The sequence below is a fragment of the Camelus dromedarius genome, chromosome 17 (assembly GCF_036321535.1).
Source record: "Camelus dromedarius isolate mCamDro1 chromosome 17, mCamDro1.pat, whole genome shotgun sequence".
NCBI lineage: Eukaryota > Metazoa > Chordata > Mammalia > Artiodactyla > Camelidae > Camelus > Camelus dromedarius.
The window spans coordinates 33,922,891-33,942,139 of record NC_087452.1 but is presented as its reverse complement, the minus strand read 5'-3'; the positions used below and the strand labels follow the sequence as shown (position 1 = coordinate 33,942,139).

The window sequence follows — 19,249 nt, the reverse complement described above, 5'->3', positions numbered from 1 at the left end:
AATTGTTTAAAATTTTTTTTCTTTTACTGTTGAGTTTTAAGGGTTATTTGGTGTATTTTGGATATCAGTCATTTTTCAGATGTCTTTTGCAAAAATTTCCTCCCAGTCTGTGGCTTATCTTCTCATTTTCTTTACAGAGTTTTTAACAGAGCACAAGTGTAGATATCAGGGAGGGAATTTTTATACAATTCAACTGCAAAAAACAAACAAAAAAATCCAACCTGTTTCTGGCACATAGATAATTGGAATTTTCACCAATTTGATGAGAATATAACTGCTGAAATGTCTGCATCTACATATAATAGTCACCAGTAATCTTTGGGAAAAAATTATGCTATATTAACCTTTTAAGTTAATGTTTTCTTCTTTTTAAAAGGAAAAATTTTAAGACATGAATTTTAATGTCTGGAATATCAAAGAGATGCTCAGTATTCCCTCAGGCTCTGGGTAAGTCTTCTGGTTATATACTCTGATACTTAGGAGGATCTTTTTTTTTTTTTTAAACTGAAGTATAATTGATTTACAATGTTGTGTTAGTTTTTGGTATATAGAGGATCTTATAGTATTGATTTCATAGAAATAGGCTCCCCTTCCTATTAGTTTATTGTAATAGAGTTACCCCATATAGCTTCTTCCCCTTGCTTGTTACTACTGCACCCTCCCATACTTGTCTTTTTCCTTTTGTCTGTTTTCTGATTATAAAATCAATGTCAATTCATCTGCGTATGTTAATTCTGTCCAGCACTGAACCTAGGGACTATGAGGTCTGTGAGAGTTAGACATGGTCAAAAATCTAGAAACTCTCACCTCAGTTAGAGCGATTGCTATTGAAACAGCAAGGAGCAAACTCAAGACAATGTTCAGATGTGTTCAGTTGTATAGTACAATTTGCAGGTACTGTGGAATTTAAAACCACTCCAACTGGTAACAAGACTCATTGAGATATTGCCCCCTCTACCTTCCACTGAGGTACTTATATTGGTGTCTATCAGCCATACAGTAAGCCTGCCATTGCTAACTTGGTGGGTGTACCCCAGAAGTAGTATTTATTAAGGAATTTCCAACTGGTTTTGGTATGCTTCTATCACTGGATAGTTTTTCTTCCTAACCCCTTCCTAAAGATAGCAAAAACCTAGGACATTGTCCTTTTATTTCTTGAAAAGAAAAAAAGTGCTTATAGTTGATACAGAGTAGGGGAGTAGGGAAAAATCTATGTTTAATTCCAGATCATAGCTTTAAGATGTAAATCCTACATGACTTCTGTAGGCTCACAGAGCTGTTTCTTTTCCAGCCCAGCTAATTATTCTCTGTGACCTAAGAAGAGAGTCACAGAGAGCTATTTAGCTATTTTGAGCAATGATTATGCAACCCATATTATAATACATGTGTGCAGCCCATTACATTAGCTAATCTTAGCAAATTATTCAATGAGTCAAAATAATTTCTCTTCTCTGTTCTGAACTAGTAGGGTTTGTTTTTGTCTTGTATTAATATATGATGATTCCTTTGGCTTAGAATATATACTTATATGCTATCTATTTTAAATTTAACATTTGGAAAAGGAATGATTTGCATGTGTGTGTTTTAATGAAAAGCATGTTTTCTTGGGTTATACAACAGCATTAAGTAACAAATTATTATTGAGATGTCTTAAGTAAAAACTTTAAGACTATATGTTTTACTTATATGCCTACTTATGTGCTGTCTCTGAAATAGGCTTAGTACACTGTATTCAAATGTGTTTGTATCATTTTCAATATCATTATCCCCTTCATATGTGAGATTTAAAGACTGACATAGGTATTGATGGGAAGCAAGCTGGAAGTCAACAGCTGGAAATATTTAAAGCAAGGAAAAGACACTAAATGTGTGAAAGGGTTCCACCTTGTCTTGAAAACAATGTTTAATGGATCTTCCTGTATGCAAATCTGAGTTGATCATATTCTTCAGTCTGGATGAGGCCTGTGTTAGTCTGCTTGGGCTGCTGTAACAAAGTGCAATAAATTGGATGGCTTAAACAACAGAAATTTATCTTCTCACTTGGAGATTGAAAGCCCTAGAACCCTATGCCAACATGATTGGCATTTGGTGAGGTCTCCCATCCTGGCTTGCAGACAACTGCTTTTTTCTGTGTCCTCACATGGTGGAGAGAGAAAGAGAGGGCAAGCTCTTTGGTGTCTCTTCTTATAAGGACACTAATCAACATCGTAAGAGTCCCACCTTCCTCACTTCCTCTAACACTAATTACCTCCCTAAGGCCCCATTTCCAAATACCATCACAATAGAGATTAGAGCTTTAACATGTGAATTTGGGAGGACACAAATATTCAGTCCATATCTAGATCTATCTTGTGTTGTGTTATAGCTCCTTCTCTCCCTCCAATCCTGCTCCTTTTCTTCCCTATAGCCACACGTTGTAGGAGAGTTAATGTGTGTCCTTCCAATTCATCTTCTACACATTTACATACCTGGTGTATATGATGTAGGCTTATACATTTACAGTAATAAATGAGAATATTAATTGGATTTTTACACTTTTCTGCACGCAAAATTATATTTTTGAGACCTATCCATGTGGTTGTGTGTAAACCTGGCTTATTACTTCTGACTACTGCATCAGTTACATGCTTACGCTATACTTTATATCTATTCTCTTAGTGATGAACAAATTCAACCTTTTAAAAGATAATGTTCTCTTAATCCCTAAAGGTTTTATGACCTTTAATCTTCAAAATGGTGTTATAGCCACAGTATTGTTGCACAAGGAATAATTGTGTTAGTCCTCAATGTTTGAATTTCCATCAGATTGTTCCCAGGGTGTTGTAATGAGTGTCTGGCATTCAAAATTTCCTTGCGTTTCTTTATAGGTAGTATTGTCAGTGTGCAGGGGACTAGGAGGTCAAAACAAACTAGCATTCTGCCCAGAATATTCTGAAATAGTTTTGAATTATAGTTTCATTTGTTCAGAATTTTTGTCCACTTGATATGCTTTTATTTTCTTGCTTAATTTCAGAACCACTAAGTCATCTAACTGGAATAATAATCAGACTGATTACTCCAGTCTCAGTGATTCCCAGTTCCTTTTTGGATCCCAGTTCTGTCCAGAAAGTTCAGAGACCCTGTCAACACCCTTGGACTTTGGTGTAAACTTGAGACATCCAAAACAGTCACAACAAAATTCTCTGGATGTGAGTCTGATTTCCATATCTCTGCTCACGTTTCATAACCATTATGGAGATAAGCTATAAAGACTTATTCTGCTGGATTGTATTTCAGAATTGTACATGTCTAAGGATTACTCTCCTAAAATAGATTTGTACTTGATTGGTGACTCATTTGACTGGGTAGTCTGAAATGGAAAACATATTTATGTTTGCAGTTTCTTCCATTACTAAAACAATATAGAATAGTGCCAGTACATTGACCACTCCTAGGGAGTGTCAAAGACTAGTCGTTCTATTCTCTCAGTACGTGACATTTTCTAAGACTAGTTGTACTACTGTTTGTGAGGACTCAAAAAGAAAAAAGAACTTTAGGAGTAAATTAACAAATTGTATTTTATATGGACATTTTTCTCCTAAGAAACTTTAGGTGCTTTGTGGATTTTAGTTTACTCTGCCATATTAGCTCCTTGAAGAAGATGAGGATTCTGAGACCTAAGATGATGAATAAGGGCCAGAATGAGGAAGACAGTCTCAAGTCCTTGATTTTTTTTAAAACCTTTTTTGGGGGAGGTAGTTAGGTTTGTTTGTTTGTTTAAATGGAGGTGCTGGAGACTGAACCCAGGACCTTGTGCATGATAGGCAGGCACTCTACCACTGAGCTGTATTCTCCCCTCCAGTTCCTTAATTTTTTTGAGACCAGCCTGTCTTTTGTGCATCAGAAATATTTTTATTTATTTGGTCTAGAACCAGATTTAACTTTATACACAGACCTAACTGCATTAAATAGAGACTTACTGAATACGATTAGGTCAGTGCTTTAAGGTAGTAAGGTGTACTCTGAAATAAGTATTTCATTACATAACTTGGTACCCAGTGATATGAAGGAGTAAATGTACTCCCTGAATGTTTAAGTTTTGCCTCAGAATGCAGGAAATGGCTCACCATGTGCCAGCATTCCATGTCAAACTTATCAACAAGTCTAGTTCACCAGCAGCTGAGCAACAGCAATCTGAGTTAAACTTACTAGTATAAAAACTTTAACACATCATCTCAGAGATGGCATAATTTTCTGTTGTTGCCTTTAAATTTATGCAGTTGATTTTAAGCCATTTTAGCTGACATTTTAAATATCTCTGGACTGGTAAGGCAGAAACTATGTTAGTAAAAATGTTGCTTTATTTTAATATGATTTTCTGATGCATTTGAAATAAAAAGGAAATACTACATATGGTGTTATATTTTAGTATTATAGTTTGCACTTAAGTGTGACTCTGCATTGTACAGAAAATAGTGAATGCTATAAATATTTTCATGTGGGAAATGCTATGACTTTTTTTTTTCATTGAACAGAGTGAACCTAGTATTTTCACAAAGTACCAAACAAAACCCCAGCTGTTTGGAGGAGATTCAAAAGATGGAGACTTATTTCCTCTTCCTTTGTCAGTTGGAAAATCAAAAGGCCTCTTGGAACAGTTTGAGGAGAAAAAGAAAAGTGCAAAAGACAAATGTGACAGGTACATAAATCTTTCAACTGGATGGGGCAACTCTTTTCTGAGGGAAACAGAAAGTGGAATGTCAATAGTCAAATAATTCAATTTCAGCATAATAGCACTCTTGCCTTTGCAGATCATCTAATAATTATTAATTTACTTCCTTGTCAGTGTGACTTATGGCAGATTTGAACATGGCTGCCATAGTTTTGGCCCATCTGGATATTAAGGTAAAGGACTTCTCAGAGAAATGCAATATTCAAGTAATGTTATGTCTATTCTGCCTAAAATTCTGCCCTTTGTTTCCTTTTCAGATCATCAGAATTAGGAAATTAGTTAACATTTGTTTCAGGGTCAAGAATATAGCACATGAATTCTTAAGTCACAGTTCAGGCTGAATTTCTCACTTTGAAATGTTGGCATTTTTAAAGATAAACCCTAAATTTCATACACATTCTTATTACATATGTTTGTATGTATATGAGCAATATTAGGGCTGTCATATTAATTTGTAAATAAGTAAGTTACAGGTCACTGAGGAAATTAACTAGTTCACTTTGTGGTAACGTTATCAGGACATCTTTAGGTATCACAGAAATAAAACCCAAGCAGAAATATACTTTATTATTTCTGTGATAGTGGAGCTATATTGCTTAGTGTCACCACCAGTACCTTCATGTTGAAAGAACCAGAATTTCTTAAAGAATTCTAGACTAGGAATATTTAAAAGTCTTTAAAAGATTAGGTATCCTTCCCACTGTATACCTGTTTTCCTTTAGTGAGAAAGACAGAATGCTCTATTTGAAGTATTTGATTCTGTTGATAAATAAACATTTGCCGGATATTGACAGACTTCTTTCCCCTAGGAATCCAGGCTCTAGGACTCTTAACTATGGTAGGGTACTGCACATGAGCAAGCCCTCATCCTCTTAACTGCTTCAGATAGATTAGTCTTAATTTTTTTGTTCTCTGGGCTTTTGGATTATATTTTGTTTGATCAAGCTTTCTGTAGCTAAAAATAATTTTGTGAAAAATTAAGTCTCTCTTGATATTTCCTTCCTTATTTCCTTCTCTCCTTTCTCTTTACATTTCATTTCCTTCTCTTTTTTGTAGTGAGATGAGTTTCTGTTAACAATTATTTACAAGATGGCAAAAAAAAAGTATTTCTATAGAGAGAACCAATGATGAGGACACTGAAGAATATCTTCTCCATTAAAAAAATTGAAGCTTATGAGTGATTTAAATGCTAGGCAGAAGATACTGATTTTAATAAATCCTGGCAAAAACAAACCCCAAGATTTTAGATTTCTTGTTTTCTGTCAATAAGTGCTTACCAGAAATGTGGTGAGGAGTGAGAAATTTTTAAATGAGAGAGAGAGAGAGAGCATACTACTGTAAATTTGGAAGCAGGAAAGTGATAAGGCATTTTACAGAGTTCAAACATAAGAGATGCTACAAATCCAGAATACATGGATTTACATATTGTGTTTTGAAAGTTCATATTTTCCCAAATGTATGGAAAGAGCGTGTAAGGTTAAGAAATCTTAAAAGAAACCTTAATCATTCAGACTGCATTTGTTATGACTTTTTGTAGCAAATAAAAACACACCCCAATCTAGCCTAGACAAAAAGGAGGATATATTAGCTCTCTTAACCAGTCTGGAAAGGACAGGGAGTGAAATCAAATCAGAATCTGTCTCTCTTCTGTGCTCCTCTCTCCATCTATACTTCATTCTCTCCTACTAGAGACCAGCTTCCCACTAACACAGAGAAAGAGACTCACTTCCCTTAGTTACAATTTGAAAATCCTAGTGAAAACTTCTGATAGGCTTGCTTATTAGGTCATGAGGGTGACTGGAGGGGAGTGTCACTGGAAGTCCTCACTAGAATCACTTTCTGGGTGCAGAAAGAAACAGTTCCCCATTAGAGGACGACGCTGGGCACACCAGACAATAGATGGTCATTACCAAGATTATTATTTTTTAATCAGTCATGTTTGAGAAAACAGATTAGTCTCATAACCAATGTATAACCTAAGGCCCACAAATAGATTATAAAATGAACCATGTTTTTTCAGTGATTGTTAATCACCATAGTGAAATTTGTTCATTCACTCACTCAACAAACACTATGCTAGGCCCAATACTGCAAACTGGGGATCCCAAGGGGAAGAATAATGGTATTTGTCTTTGAAGTTCTCAGTGTGGTCAGGGAAACAGATATGTGATGGATAAATTATACAAGTGGGCCAGAGATATTAGTTGTAAGCAACAGAAATGTTCATTTAAATGAAAAAGAAATTTATTAAAAGGTTACTGGAATGGGTTCTGGTTCTGAGTAAGATGGAGTACGCATACTTTATCCTATCTCTCCCACTGAATGCAACTAAGCCCTGGATGGTGTGCATGTAGCATATGAGGACCCTGAAAAATAAATGGTAGCAGATGGATTGGAGAAGGAAACCTGAAGTATCAAAGTCTAGCCTTGAGTTTTCTGCGATTTTGTTCGTTTTTAACCAAAATGTAAAATGTTTGCTCTGCAACAGACACTGTTAAGAAAACTTAAAGACAAGTTACAGACTGGGAAAAAATATTTGTAAACCACATTTGCAACAAAGGACTTGTATCCAGAATAAAAAGAACTCTCAGAACTCAACAATAAGAAACAAGCAACTGAATGAAAAATGGGAGAAGATTTTGGCAGATACTCCATTAAAGAAAACATTAAGGAAAACATAAGGATAACAAATAAGTATGTGAGAAGTTGCTCAACACCATTAGTTAATACAAATTAAAATCATGAGATGTTACTCCTTATCTATTAGTGTGGCTAAAATTAAAACAAACAAAAACTGACAATACCAAGTGCTGGACAAGGATATATACCACATGGAAATCTTGCTGGTGGAAATGCAAAATAATACAGCCACTGTGGAAAAGTTTGACAGTTTCTTATAAAATAAACATAAGTTACTATATGCCTCTGCAATTCTAATCCTAGGCATGTATCCTAGGTAAATGAAAACTTATGTTTACACAAAAGTCTATCCAGTAAATTTTATAGCAGCCTTGTTCATAACCACCAAAAACTGGGTACAACCCAAATGTCCTTCAATGTGTGAATGGGTAAACAAACTATGGTGTGGTGGAACACTACTCAGCAATGGAAAAGAAAAACTGTTGCTACACAACAACATGGATGAATCTCAGAGGCACTGTGCTGAGTGAAAGAAATCAGTCAAAGATTACATACTGTATGATTCCATTTATATGATATTCTGAGAAAGGCAAAACTATAGAGATGGGGAATAGATAAGTGATTACCAGGAGTTCGGGGGCCGAGGGCTGGACTTTACCACAGAGACACAGCATGAAGGATTTTCTGGGATACTGTCCTATATCCTGAGTGTGGTGGTGGTTACATGAATCCTAAATTTGTGTTAAAACTCATAGAACTGTGTACACAGACATGTTAATTTCCTATGTCAATTTAAATTTTTAAAGTGTTAAAAATTATTAAAAGATATTGAATGGTTCATTTTATTAGAATTATGTTCAACTGCATTGACATGTATACACTCATTCTTATAATAACAGAAGCTTAAAAAGTTATTTTTTTTTAATGCAAAAATCATCCTAAAGTGTGTGGTCCAGGGCTAAAATGGTGGCTCCATGGTCCTCAAGGATCTGGGTCCTTCCATCAGTGTGATCTGCCATCACTAAAGTATGATCTACACCCCCTCACGCACACACATCCTCATACTGCTTGGTGGCTGCTGGAGTTGTTACATCAGAGTTCCAGACAGCTGATGGATGATGAAGGAAGGAAGGAAGGAAGGTATCTTCCCTAAAGGATTCTCCTTGGAAGTTGCATGCAACACTTATATCTCCCACTGACTAAACTTTACTCTCATGGCCACACCTAGCTGCATGGGAGTCCAGGAATGTAATCTATCTGGGTGAGAGTGCATTGGGTAGGGATGGGATAGGTAAAACAGGATTACAACTTCCAAGGAAGAAAATTAGGCCAGTTTAAGTTTCTGCCACAATCATACAATTGCCAACAACTACCTGCCATGGACAACTTCCCAAACCAAGTCTCAAAATTAGTCCAGTGCAGATTCTGCTACCCACTACCCCCTGCACAGAATGCACTGGACCCTTCCCTGCATTGTAGTCAGTGTAGTCCTGGATACTTTTACCAGTCCCATGGAGCTCCATCTGTCTACCACTATAGCCACAGACACCAGAGGAAGAGCTCACAGTCTTTTTGTCCTGACTCCCAGTCTGGCAAGGCATGTGTGAGGGGAGAGCCCAAGGTTCAGGAAAAGCTCAGAAAGCAAGCCACTGACACTCTCAGCCTCTAGAGGAAAGAAACTCTGCTTCATCTCAAATCCCTAAACTCCTCAAACAGAAAAGAGGGTCAGATACAGAACAGCCCCCCTAAAAAGAATCCAGACTTTCATTCTAAGTACAAAGTTGTAAATGCTGTAGTAGAGGTTTCAGCTAATGCTTTGGGAACCCTGAGGACAGACTTCTAGCTCTGACTGGGGGCGTCAGGAGAGACTCCATCCAAGGGAGCACATCTAAACTGAGTGGGAGTTTTGGGCAGAGATCTTGAGTCTGTCAGGCTCTCAAGTCTGCCTCTGAATCAGCTTACTCTGTAAACCACCATTAACACTGTTTTATATAACTCTGCTCTATTTTCACGTATTTTCAAAAATAAAAATGGGATTATTTCCTATGGACTATTTTCAATCTGCTTTTTAAATTTAATATTTAATGATTGTATTTCTATTTTGTCTACAAAATCATTTCTAATGCATTGTACTTTATCATATGGATCATTTATGGGAGTATGTTTTAAATATTTAATACAGCATTAGAACTGCCAAGAATACACCATGAGGTAATGATAATCTTTTCAACAAATATTGTTGGGAAAACTAGATACTTATGCAACAGAATGGAAAAGGACCCTTAACTTACAACATACACAAAAATCAACTGAAAATGGATTAAAGACTAACACGAGACATGAAACCGTAGAACACCTAGAAGAAAACATAGGGGAAAAACTTCTTGACAGTGGCCTTGGCAGTGATGTCTTGGATATGACACCAGAAGCACAGTCAACAAAAGCAAAAATAGACAAGAATTTTTTCAAAAGTGGGATATTTGAGGAATAATTATAATAATTTCTTTTTCATTAGAAATTAATATTGTTCCCAGAATAGTCTCTATACTATTACCTCTTTCTTACAGTCAAAATAATATTCATTAGACTAAGATGTGTCTGGGAATTTTGGACTACCAGAAAGAGGTCACTATCTTGAAGCCATGTTGCCATAAAAAGGAAAGCTAGTCTGTTCTACTGTAGTAACCACTTGACTTGCTAAAGTTTATCCTCATTTAAGATCTACATAGAATAAATTTTAAAAAACAAGTGGTTTGGAAATACTTACAAAAAAAATCAGTGTTCTTGTTTTTTCCAGATGGACATTAAGGTTTCTCAGGGTTGAGTCTTTAATGCTACACTAGGTAGACTCCTGCCATATTCATGGAATCAATTCTGTTACATACTGTTTCAATATTTCACAAATATTTTCTTTCTTCTCCCCTATTTCAGTGAGACTTTATACAACTTCATTTCCCATATCAGAGAAGGCATTCACAGGGTAAGTACAGCCACATTTCAAGGAGTTAGAACATCTTACATTTTAAGAAGTTGAATAATTATATTGACCTTTGTTCATGTAGAATGGCAATATTTTAATTACTCTATCATTAAATGACAATTTGCTAAGTTAGTAAAATAAGGCAACAGTCTGTGAATTATTTCTTAATTTTGGGTTTCTTAGTTACAGACATCTGTGGAAAAATCTGAGGAACATCTCAGTTCAAGAAGCCAATCTATTTTGGATTCTTTGGAGACTGTGGCCAAGACAAGTGAGTGTCTCATGTTTGAGGTTATCAGCAGGGGGCACTGGTGAGCAGTGACCCTGAACTTTCTGACCCTAGCCAGGTTTCTGCCAGTGGTGAGGTTCCATACAGCGCTTCAGATAAGAGGATGGGTACGTAAGATTCGCCCTGAAGAGATGTGGAGCTCGCTAAACTGGGTAGTGGGCCCCATCTCTATATGGGAATGCCCTGGTCCCTCGATGCCTTTTTCGAAGGACTAATCCTGCACCCAGTAATCCTGCAGCCTCAGGACAGATAGTTCCGCCAGATTTCTCATCCTCCTGCCTAAAGTGAATCAACAGCAACCCTGAGTCCCAAATGAATTGCTGGTTGTGAAGACTATGAAGACTCCCTTGTTCCTTTAGGACTTTGAAATTAAGACACTGCTCCTTTAGGAGTTAGAAATACTTCAGTCACCTACTGTTCTTCTTGCTTCCTTCATTTCAATGTTTTGTAATGAACCATAGCATCTTTCTCAATTTCAGTTACAGTTTGTGGTTTGCAAAGTCCTCTGCTCTGCCAGTTAGTGATTTATGTTTAGGTGAAACCATGGTCCAGGCTTTTATTTAACAGAAGAGAACCATTACACAGCTCTCCTTAGGCAAATGCTTCCCTAGAACCAACAGCTTCTCAGCTAAACAGCAAGATGATAACTGCATCTGCACTTGTTTGCATTTGTCTGTTTGTTGTTTATTTTTTATTTTAAATGAATTGAAGTCAATTTATTCAAATGCCATGGAATGGATTGCTCATGATTTACAAAAATTAAGCCTTTGTGTAGCTTAGAAATTAATCCCCATCTGTCTGCAAAGAAGCACTCTACTGTCTGCTGGCTTCCAACCTGAGTTGGGGCAACTGTCCATCTGTTTGAAATCCAGTTTTGGAAGCCTAGGACTGTTACCCTTACAAGTAGCAAGTCAAAGAGCAGAAGCAAAAAGGATGCTTCTTTTGCTTAACATGATAAAATAACTCATCAGTAAGTGCCCAAGGAAAGCACTCTTTTTGCTATATTTGAAACTGGGTGAAGTACAAAAAGGAAGGTTGCAGCAAAGGTGTGGCATTCCCAGAATAGGGAATGGAAGTGCCCAAGGGCCCAACACAGGATCAAGGCAGAGAGAGGAATATAACAGAGTCTGGCTTATAGTAGGCATAGGAATACTGATGCTTCACCCCTGACGTTCCTTATCTTTCAGAGTGTAAGACTCAGGAGAGCCACATTGATAAGGCAAACAGTAACAAACACTGTGACGTTTTATTAATTAGAAAGCCAGGTCATTCTTTAAAGTAGGCACAAGTGGCGTGTCCAGAATCATTCCCTTTCTTAGTAGGTAGTGATCGGAACCTGGAAGTTAGTCACTGAGAGAGGAACCAGACAAATCCTCTGTCGTATGGCTGTGCCCAGTCCGACTAGCCTAGAGAATTGAACTTGCCAGTCAGTGCATCCTATAGGCTTGCAGCTTGCTCATAAGGGAAGGGGGAAGGTACTATGGGAAAGCACTCTCTTGGGTTATTGTATAATTGATGCCTTCACAGAAGGAGGTCATGAAATCTTTCCCCAGTCTCAGTCTGCCTCTACAACCAAAATTACTCAGTCACCTAACCTAACCTAACTCCTCTTCTTCAGCTGAGGACACCAAGGACCATCCCACTTCATCTTGAGTTTGGGTGGGGTAGTTAGTAGAAAGCAGTACTTTTACCTAATAGATATCAGTTCTATTAAAAAAGTGATCATTAGGAAAATAAATAAGAGGGGCCACTATCAAAATCTATTTTTGGAAAATAGACAACTCTATATGTCAAAATTAATTCCATATGAATCAATATCAAGTGTGGTGATTAAATCATAAATAGAGCTATAGGAAAACATGAGCAACATTTTTATAATTTTATTTTTATTTAAAAAATTATACTTTTAATTATAGAATATTGTTAGAATAATACAGATGTAGATAGACCCTAGAATAACTGTGACCAATACCATAAGGAAAGCTGCTCTACATACGTACCATAGAAAATAGGCACAGTGTTCAGGGTGTGTGATCGTCCATACTAAAATTACCGACGGCCGATGTTATCAAATATCAAGCAAACAGCAATTCAGAGTGGTCTCTCAGAGTCACAGTTCCCTGGCCCCAAAAGGGAGATTCCCAACCAATGTCCCGTCAATACAAAAGGGGAGAACCCCCAAACAGCACCCCATCAGAGATGAAGCTGAATGAATGCTCAAGGCTAGTCCCAAAAGGGAAAATCCCAACCAATGTTCCGCCACCGGTGAAGCCAATGCAATAGAGGATACTCTGGTGTCATCACAAGTGAAGCAAGCTTCAGTAATCACTAAACCAGCCAATGGGAGTATTGATACACACACATACGAACAACAAACACAGTCCCACAATCAAAAGATCAGAAGAAGTATAGTCCAAAAATTCCACTTTCATTCCCAGATGGAGGATTCCATAGTGGCCTGGCTCCTGAAAGAGAATGGACCAAGAGTGGCTCCCAGTGGGCCCAGAATGGCTCACTTCCTGGAAGGGAATGAGCCCAGATGGAGAGGGTAGAATTTTCCCATCCTGCGCAAGCCTGGGACACTCACCTTAGAATGATACACACAAAAACACAAACAACAAATAGGCTCCAGTCTCACAGACAATCAGAGGAGGTGTAATCTAAAAATTCCATTTCCACTCGCAGACGGAGGCCTCCAAATTGGCTCTGATCTCGAAAGAGAATGGACATAGAGTGGCTTGCAACAAGCCCAGATGGAACAGAGAGAATTTCCAGCCTGCGCAAGCTGGAGCTACTCACCCGCAAGCTACACTGAACCAGACGTTTCTTAGCTCCATACAGCTTGCTCGATGGCCAGTGCTTGTCAGGGAGAGTCCCTCTGAGTTCCCTGGAGTGAAATGAGTTCCAGCAGCTGCTGGGGACCCAGGGAAGGGCTGGCCTTGGGCACAGACTCCTGGCTGGCTTAGCCAAAATTGTTATTGAACACAAGTTCACGTACTAGACGCACAGTGTGGCCAAAAAATATTGAACTGCTCCAAACAGAATTCGGAGCAGAGGAAGTTTTATTACTGGGCCGAGCAGGGAGAACGAGTTGCTTATGCCCCAGAAAATCTTGAACTCCTCAAAGGGTTTCAGCTGAGCATTTTTAAGGCCTGCTGAGGGAGAGGCGTCCCAGGGTCTGTGATCAGCTGTGCACAATTCTCTGGTTGATGATGATCAATCCTTAGGTGCCAGGTCTGGGGGCTACCTGCTCATGATCATCAAGTACTTAATTTCTTCCATTTGGTGGTGACTTTTAGCATTTAAAAAACTCAGGAAATATGCATGAGAAACAATTATCTGGGTACTTCAGAGAGGAGATACAGTAGAGGACATGGGGGAGGGGTCTACCCCAGGAAGGCCCAGTAGGGTCCTGCTTGGTTACATTACCTGGAACCCTCTGCCCACTGTGATATTTTTCAAGTCTCATCTTTTTTCCTGATATTCTGAGATTCAAGCAGAAACGTGTCACAAACCATAAAATAATTTAGTAAGATATCAGAAATTAACAAAAGATGTAATGGGAAAAAAGACGCCATTTATAATTCCAATACAAGATAAACTGCTTAGGAATAAACTTAACACACGACACACCCATTTTTTTCAGTAGCTTTTGGGCTTTATGTTTTGCTTAGAAAGCTCTTCTCCACTACAAGTTTACAATTCCCACCATGTTTCCTTCTTGTACTCTATGGTTTATTTAATTATATTAAAATTGTTAAACTATCTAGAATTTACGTTAATATAAGAAAACTGAAATATAAGCTTCCTTTCAGGAAGGGAATTATGTTTTATTCTAAAGAGAAGCTCTGAAGTAAATCATTTGAACTTAAAAGAGCCTGTATTAGGTACCAATATTAGGTACCCCTGCCCTGAGTTAAGACAATAGAGACAGAATGGTTAGAACATAGGGAACTAACCAAAGCACCTGTCGTAGAGAGGTGAGTTTTCAAGGAAGACTAAATTTGAGTCTTTTATCCTGTCCTTTAAGCACCAGATGTTCTGGTTTTGCTTCCATTTATTGTGAAGGGTTAAGCACTCTCTTGTTGCCAAATTGCCTTTTACTCATCTAAAATGAAAAAAAATTGTCAAGAATCTTCAAACATACTCCATATAGTTATGAGAAAATAAATAGAATATCTGGTGTATTATTCCTGATTATTTGCAAATTGTACTTGTTATGCATTTAAGATGTATGTGACTTTATAAAAATTTCCCTGTGCTTTCCCTCTTAGAGCTCACGCTTTATTTTCTAAAGGAGAAAAAGCCAGGAAAAGAGTTTTTAAATGGCCATTAAAATTCTTTGTCCTTTTCTACAGGCATTTGAAATAAGCCTAAATAAGAAGTAAAAGAACTTCTGATAGTTTCTAAACTAAAACATATTGTGGAGCTTTGATATTCTTAACAGGATTGTGGTAGAGAGCCAGGTTAATTAACTTGTAAATAGCTAACTGATTTGTCCCAATGCCATGACTTAAAAATCCATCCTTTCCCCATTGATTTCAAATCACTGTTTTTATTTGGGTCAATTCTGATCTCTGTTCTGGTTTTGTGTCCAGTCTTTCCCTCACTAGTTCACATTGCAGGAAGAGTTCTCCTTTTAAAGGGAAAATGTAATCATGTCAACCCTCTGCTTACCTGTGTCAATGAATGAAGTCTTAGAATCAGGCTACAGATCCTCTGTCTGGCTGTGTCCTCCACTCAGGCCACCTTCCCCTCTCCCATCATGCTTCAGCCATGCTTCTCCTCTTTGGAGAACCTGCTCTTTTTTTCTGTTGGTAATATTCTTTTCCCCATAGGTTAACAATAATTCAGCTAAATATCACTTTCTTAGGGAAGTCTTAACTCATCCTCAAGAATGGACTAGATCTGCCTGTTACACGGTCTCCAGTTTGGTATATATCTCCTTGAGAGTTTCTATAAATAGTCCTTTGTATAGTTACTCATTTACTACCTGTTTTCCCTATTAAATAGTAATTTCCCTATTAAACAGTAATTTCAAGAGAGCTTTATCTATTTTGATCCCTGGTTATAACCAGAGAACGTGGCTCAGTGCCCTAGTATAGTAGATACTCATTAAGTATTTGTTGAATAAATGTAAGAGCATCTTCACATGACCTGTTGTTCAGCAAGAGGATGGCAATAATTAATTGCAACACAATGTGTTTTTAAATAAATTGTGTGTGTGTGTGTGTGTGTGTGTGTGTGTGTGTGTGTGTGTGTGTGTGTAAAATCTCCTCATGCAAAAGAGGGGAATCGGTACCAGTCCTGAGTGCTTGGCACTCAGGTCACCATACCCATTAGAGCCCAAATGTAAAGAGGAGAGAAATTAGTGAAGGACCGTAAGTGATGGTAGAGCACACATGGTGCCACCAGCAGAGAGAAGCAGCACCCAAGCCAGACAGGAAATGATATTTTCCAAGGAGGTGACTGCTGAGAGCAGAAGGAAGAATGGGAATTAGTTGGACTGAGGTGGTGGTTGAGGGGATGGTAGAGTGACAGATGGAAGCAGGAGTACTCTAAGCTGAGGGAACAGCATGGACAACAGCCCATGGTGAGGGAGAGATGGCGTAGCAACAGGGCTCAGAGACGCAGAGGATAGTGGATAAAGGGAAGTGAGCCTGGGTCTTGTTAGCCAATTGAAAGATTTGGACTTCATCCAGTGGCCGGGGGGGTGCCACTGACAGTTTCAGTGAAGGTTTCAGAGAGGGCACGATCATATCTATGTTCTAGAAAGATCACGCTAATGACAGGGCCAAGAAGGTAGGCTATGGAGAAGGCAGCAGGTTTCAGGGCCCCTAGCAGGTGCTAGGGTTGAGTCTCCTTTGGCCAGGATGTTGTCAGGGAGGGAGGGAAGAAGAGATAGTGGAGGAACCACCCTGTTCTGGCTTCTCCTCACTGGGGCTGATCTGGAAGATTAGACTCCCGGGTGCTAGCAGAGCAGGCTCAGGTAGCCCCTGCCAGGTTCCAGCTCCTCCCTCTCCAACACTGTGGTCTGGGCAGGATGGCACATACCATAGTCTTCACGTGGTGAATTGTCTTTGTTCTGTATTTAGTGCAGGAGACCATGCAGGCCCAGAGTGATCTGGTGTTGCAAACAGTGCAGGACAAGGGCAACATGGAGCAGCAGGCCATCCTTGAGCTGCAAAAGAGGTTTGAAGCTGTAAGTGTAAACCCTGACCTCTTTCCCCAAGTATGTTTCTGGCTTTGTTACTAAGACCTTGAAAGATACCTTGAAAATTGCAAATTTTCAGCCAAAAACAGAGGCCACCACAGGTCCCTTGGTAACAGGCCAGCAAAGAGGCCAGATTCCTCCCCCAAGGTCCTCCGGCAGGATGTGGACCCTAGGGGTCCTGCTACAGGTACCGTGCTTCCCCTGTACGGTACCCAACAAGGGACAAGGTTTGGTTCTGCTGGCCCATCCTTGGTTTTGTTCACACATTTTATTGTACATTCTGAGTTGCACTGTCCATAGCTCTCTGCTTTCTCACTGCCTCTCTTTAGAAACAAGCAGAGTTTATAGAAATGAAGTCCAACATGCAGCGCCTTGAAGCTTTAGTTGCCCAGCAGAGTAAGGACTTCCAGCAGCTGTGTGAGCAGCTAAGCCAGCTGAATATGCCCAGTGTCCTAGCAGAGCTAAAGAGGCTGATCTCCGTCCCTCAGAGACCCCGGCATGTGAAAGACAGCACTTCCCAGACCTCCCCACCTCTGGCTCAGAGCCTCAGTTTCACCATGCAGGACAAATATGCCTCTAAGGAACCAGTTACATGGCAGGCCCAGGCCCTCCCTGCTGCAAGCAACCTTAGTGTGGGCACCCCGAGGCCGGGGGAATTTGGTGTCTGGGGTGAGGGAACACAGAGGGATGCTCTCCAAGAAGAGGCTGCGAGGCTGGCACTTGGAACTGGCAAACAAAACAGGCAAATAAAGGATAAGGCAGTGCAGGCTAACTGCCAGAATTGGGCTATTACTAACATAGGCTCCGAGAACCAAGGCTCCGGCATCCTGAGCCACACGGTTCCTAGTGACAGGGACCTGGTTTCCCAAGGAGCCTCGCAGCTTATATCCCTGGACTTGAACAATTTTGCAGCCAACATTAAGAACACCTGCCAGAAATGTCAAGCCAAAGGCATGTTTTCTTGTGACCCTTGTGAACAAATAATGGTGACTGAACAGAAAGGCAGAACTGTAGAAAGAGGGAGGAGAGGCAAGCAGCAGCAGCCCAGGAAAGCCCCCAAAGGCAGGCGCCTAGCCAGGAAGCAAGAACAAACCCCCAGCAAAACCTGTGCTTCCAATTCTAAATATTCTCAGCCTCCAGTTTCTGACCCACAGAGGCCCCTCCCTGGGCAGCAGGAACCCCTTGCTCAGCCTCTGCATCTTCAGGGCCTCCGGAGCCCCACAAAGCCAGTCTGCCCTGCTCTGGGAGGAAGAGTCATGCCCAGTAAGACAGCAAGGGCAGTGCCAGGGAACCTCTTGCAGCTCAGCGGGCACTCTTCCCAAGACAACAGTTTGCTTTCTCACAGTTCCCAGGGGGACCACCAGATAAGCTGGTTCAGCGACCTCAGCCTCAGAAGAGAGCCCCCTCTCTGGAAGGAGCCCGGGAAGAACATGCTGTATGACCTGGGTTTTGATAGCAGCGATGATGGCTTCTGACCAGCCCGTAGTGACTTCAGCTGATGACTTATTGGTCTCAGCTGGAAAGATACCCCAGAACACTTTGGAAAGTCCCTGAAGCCTGCCTGGGACTCTCAGGGTCAGAGGCTGTGCTTGGGGGTGGGCAATGCAGAGATGGGGAGCAGATCTGGCATTCTGGGTGCCAGGTGCTGCCCATGACAGGGCATATGGGATAAATGCATCTTTATTCATGGGAATAAAACGTGGAAGATGGTGGTGGTGAGAGCTGGGGCAACAGCCCGGGTGTGGGGCATCGGGAGAGGGTGCCGCCTTTGGTAGGAGGGCTGCCTTCCCTATCGAATATCCAGCAGCAGAAGGGCTCCCACAAAGCTGTTGCTGTGGCAGCTTGACTCCCAAACACAACATTTTTGGACTTCAAAACATTTCCTTCACATGACCAATACCTTTCCGGGCCTCAGGATTTAAAAAAAATATATTATATAAAAATTGTTATTTTTTTGCTGCCACAGCATGTGCATTTTTTGGTCAATGGACATATTATAGGACACATTAAGTCAGAATTCTTGTGAATAGAGAAATAGTGTTAAAGCTGCCAGTATAAGACAGGTGACCTGAATCAAACAATGCCCGGAGCAGCACTCTTTACAGCCACACAGTTCGACTTCTCTTCCTGGCTGTTTTCCCCTGTCCTGTTTTCAACCACTCTTTCAAACCTAATGAGGGCAGCTGTGGGCCCTGTATCATTTCTGGAGAGCAGTGGGCTTATATGAGACTTGGGCTTTCCATCTATAGCTTGCTAAAGTTTTTGAATTTTTGCAATATATATTTCTTTTGTAATATAAAATAAATCAAAAAATAAAGATAAAATGTTTAAAATCATACATGCTTTTTCTTTTATTAAGTTGATTGAACTGATCTCCCATCCATTTACTCAAGGAGATCAAATAGATAAGATGCT

The 19,249-nt window shown here is 39.7% G+C and overlaps 1 protein-coding gene across 1 annotated transcript; it reads left to right on the top strand.

Moving 5' to 3' along the window:
* Positions 1–376: 376 nt before the first annotated feature.
* Positions 377–18,309, top strand: IHO1 (interactor of HORMAD1 1). The gene is made up of 7 exons (XM_010978496.3): positions 377–447; positions 3,014–3,188; positions 4,515–4,678; positions 10,283–10,331; positions 10,515–10,602; positions 16,716–16,822; positions 17,164–18,309. The coding sequence occupies exons 1-7, from the start codon at positions 392–394 to the stop codon at positions 18,307–18,309; spliced, it is 1,785 nt and encodes a 594-aa protein (XP_010976798.3). The 5' UTR covers positions 377–391.
* Positions 18,310–19,249: the final 940 nt, after the last annotated feature.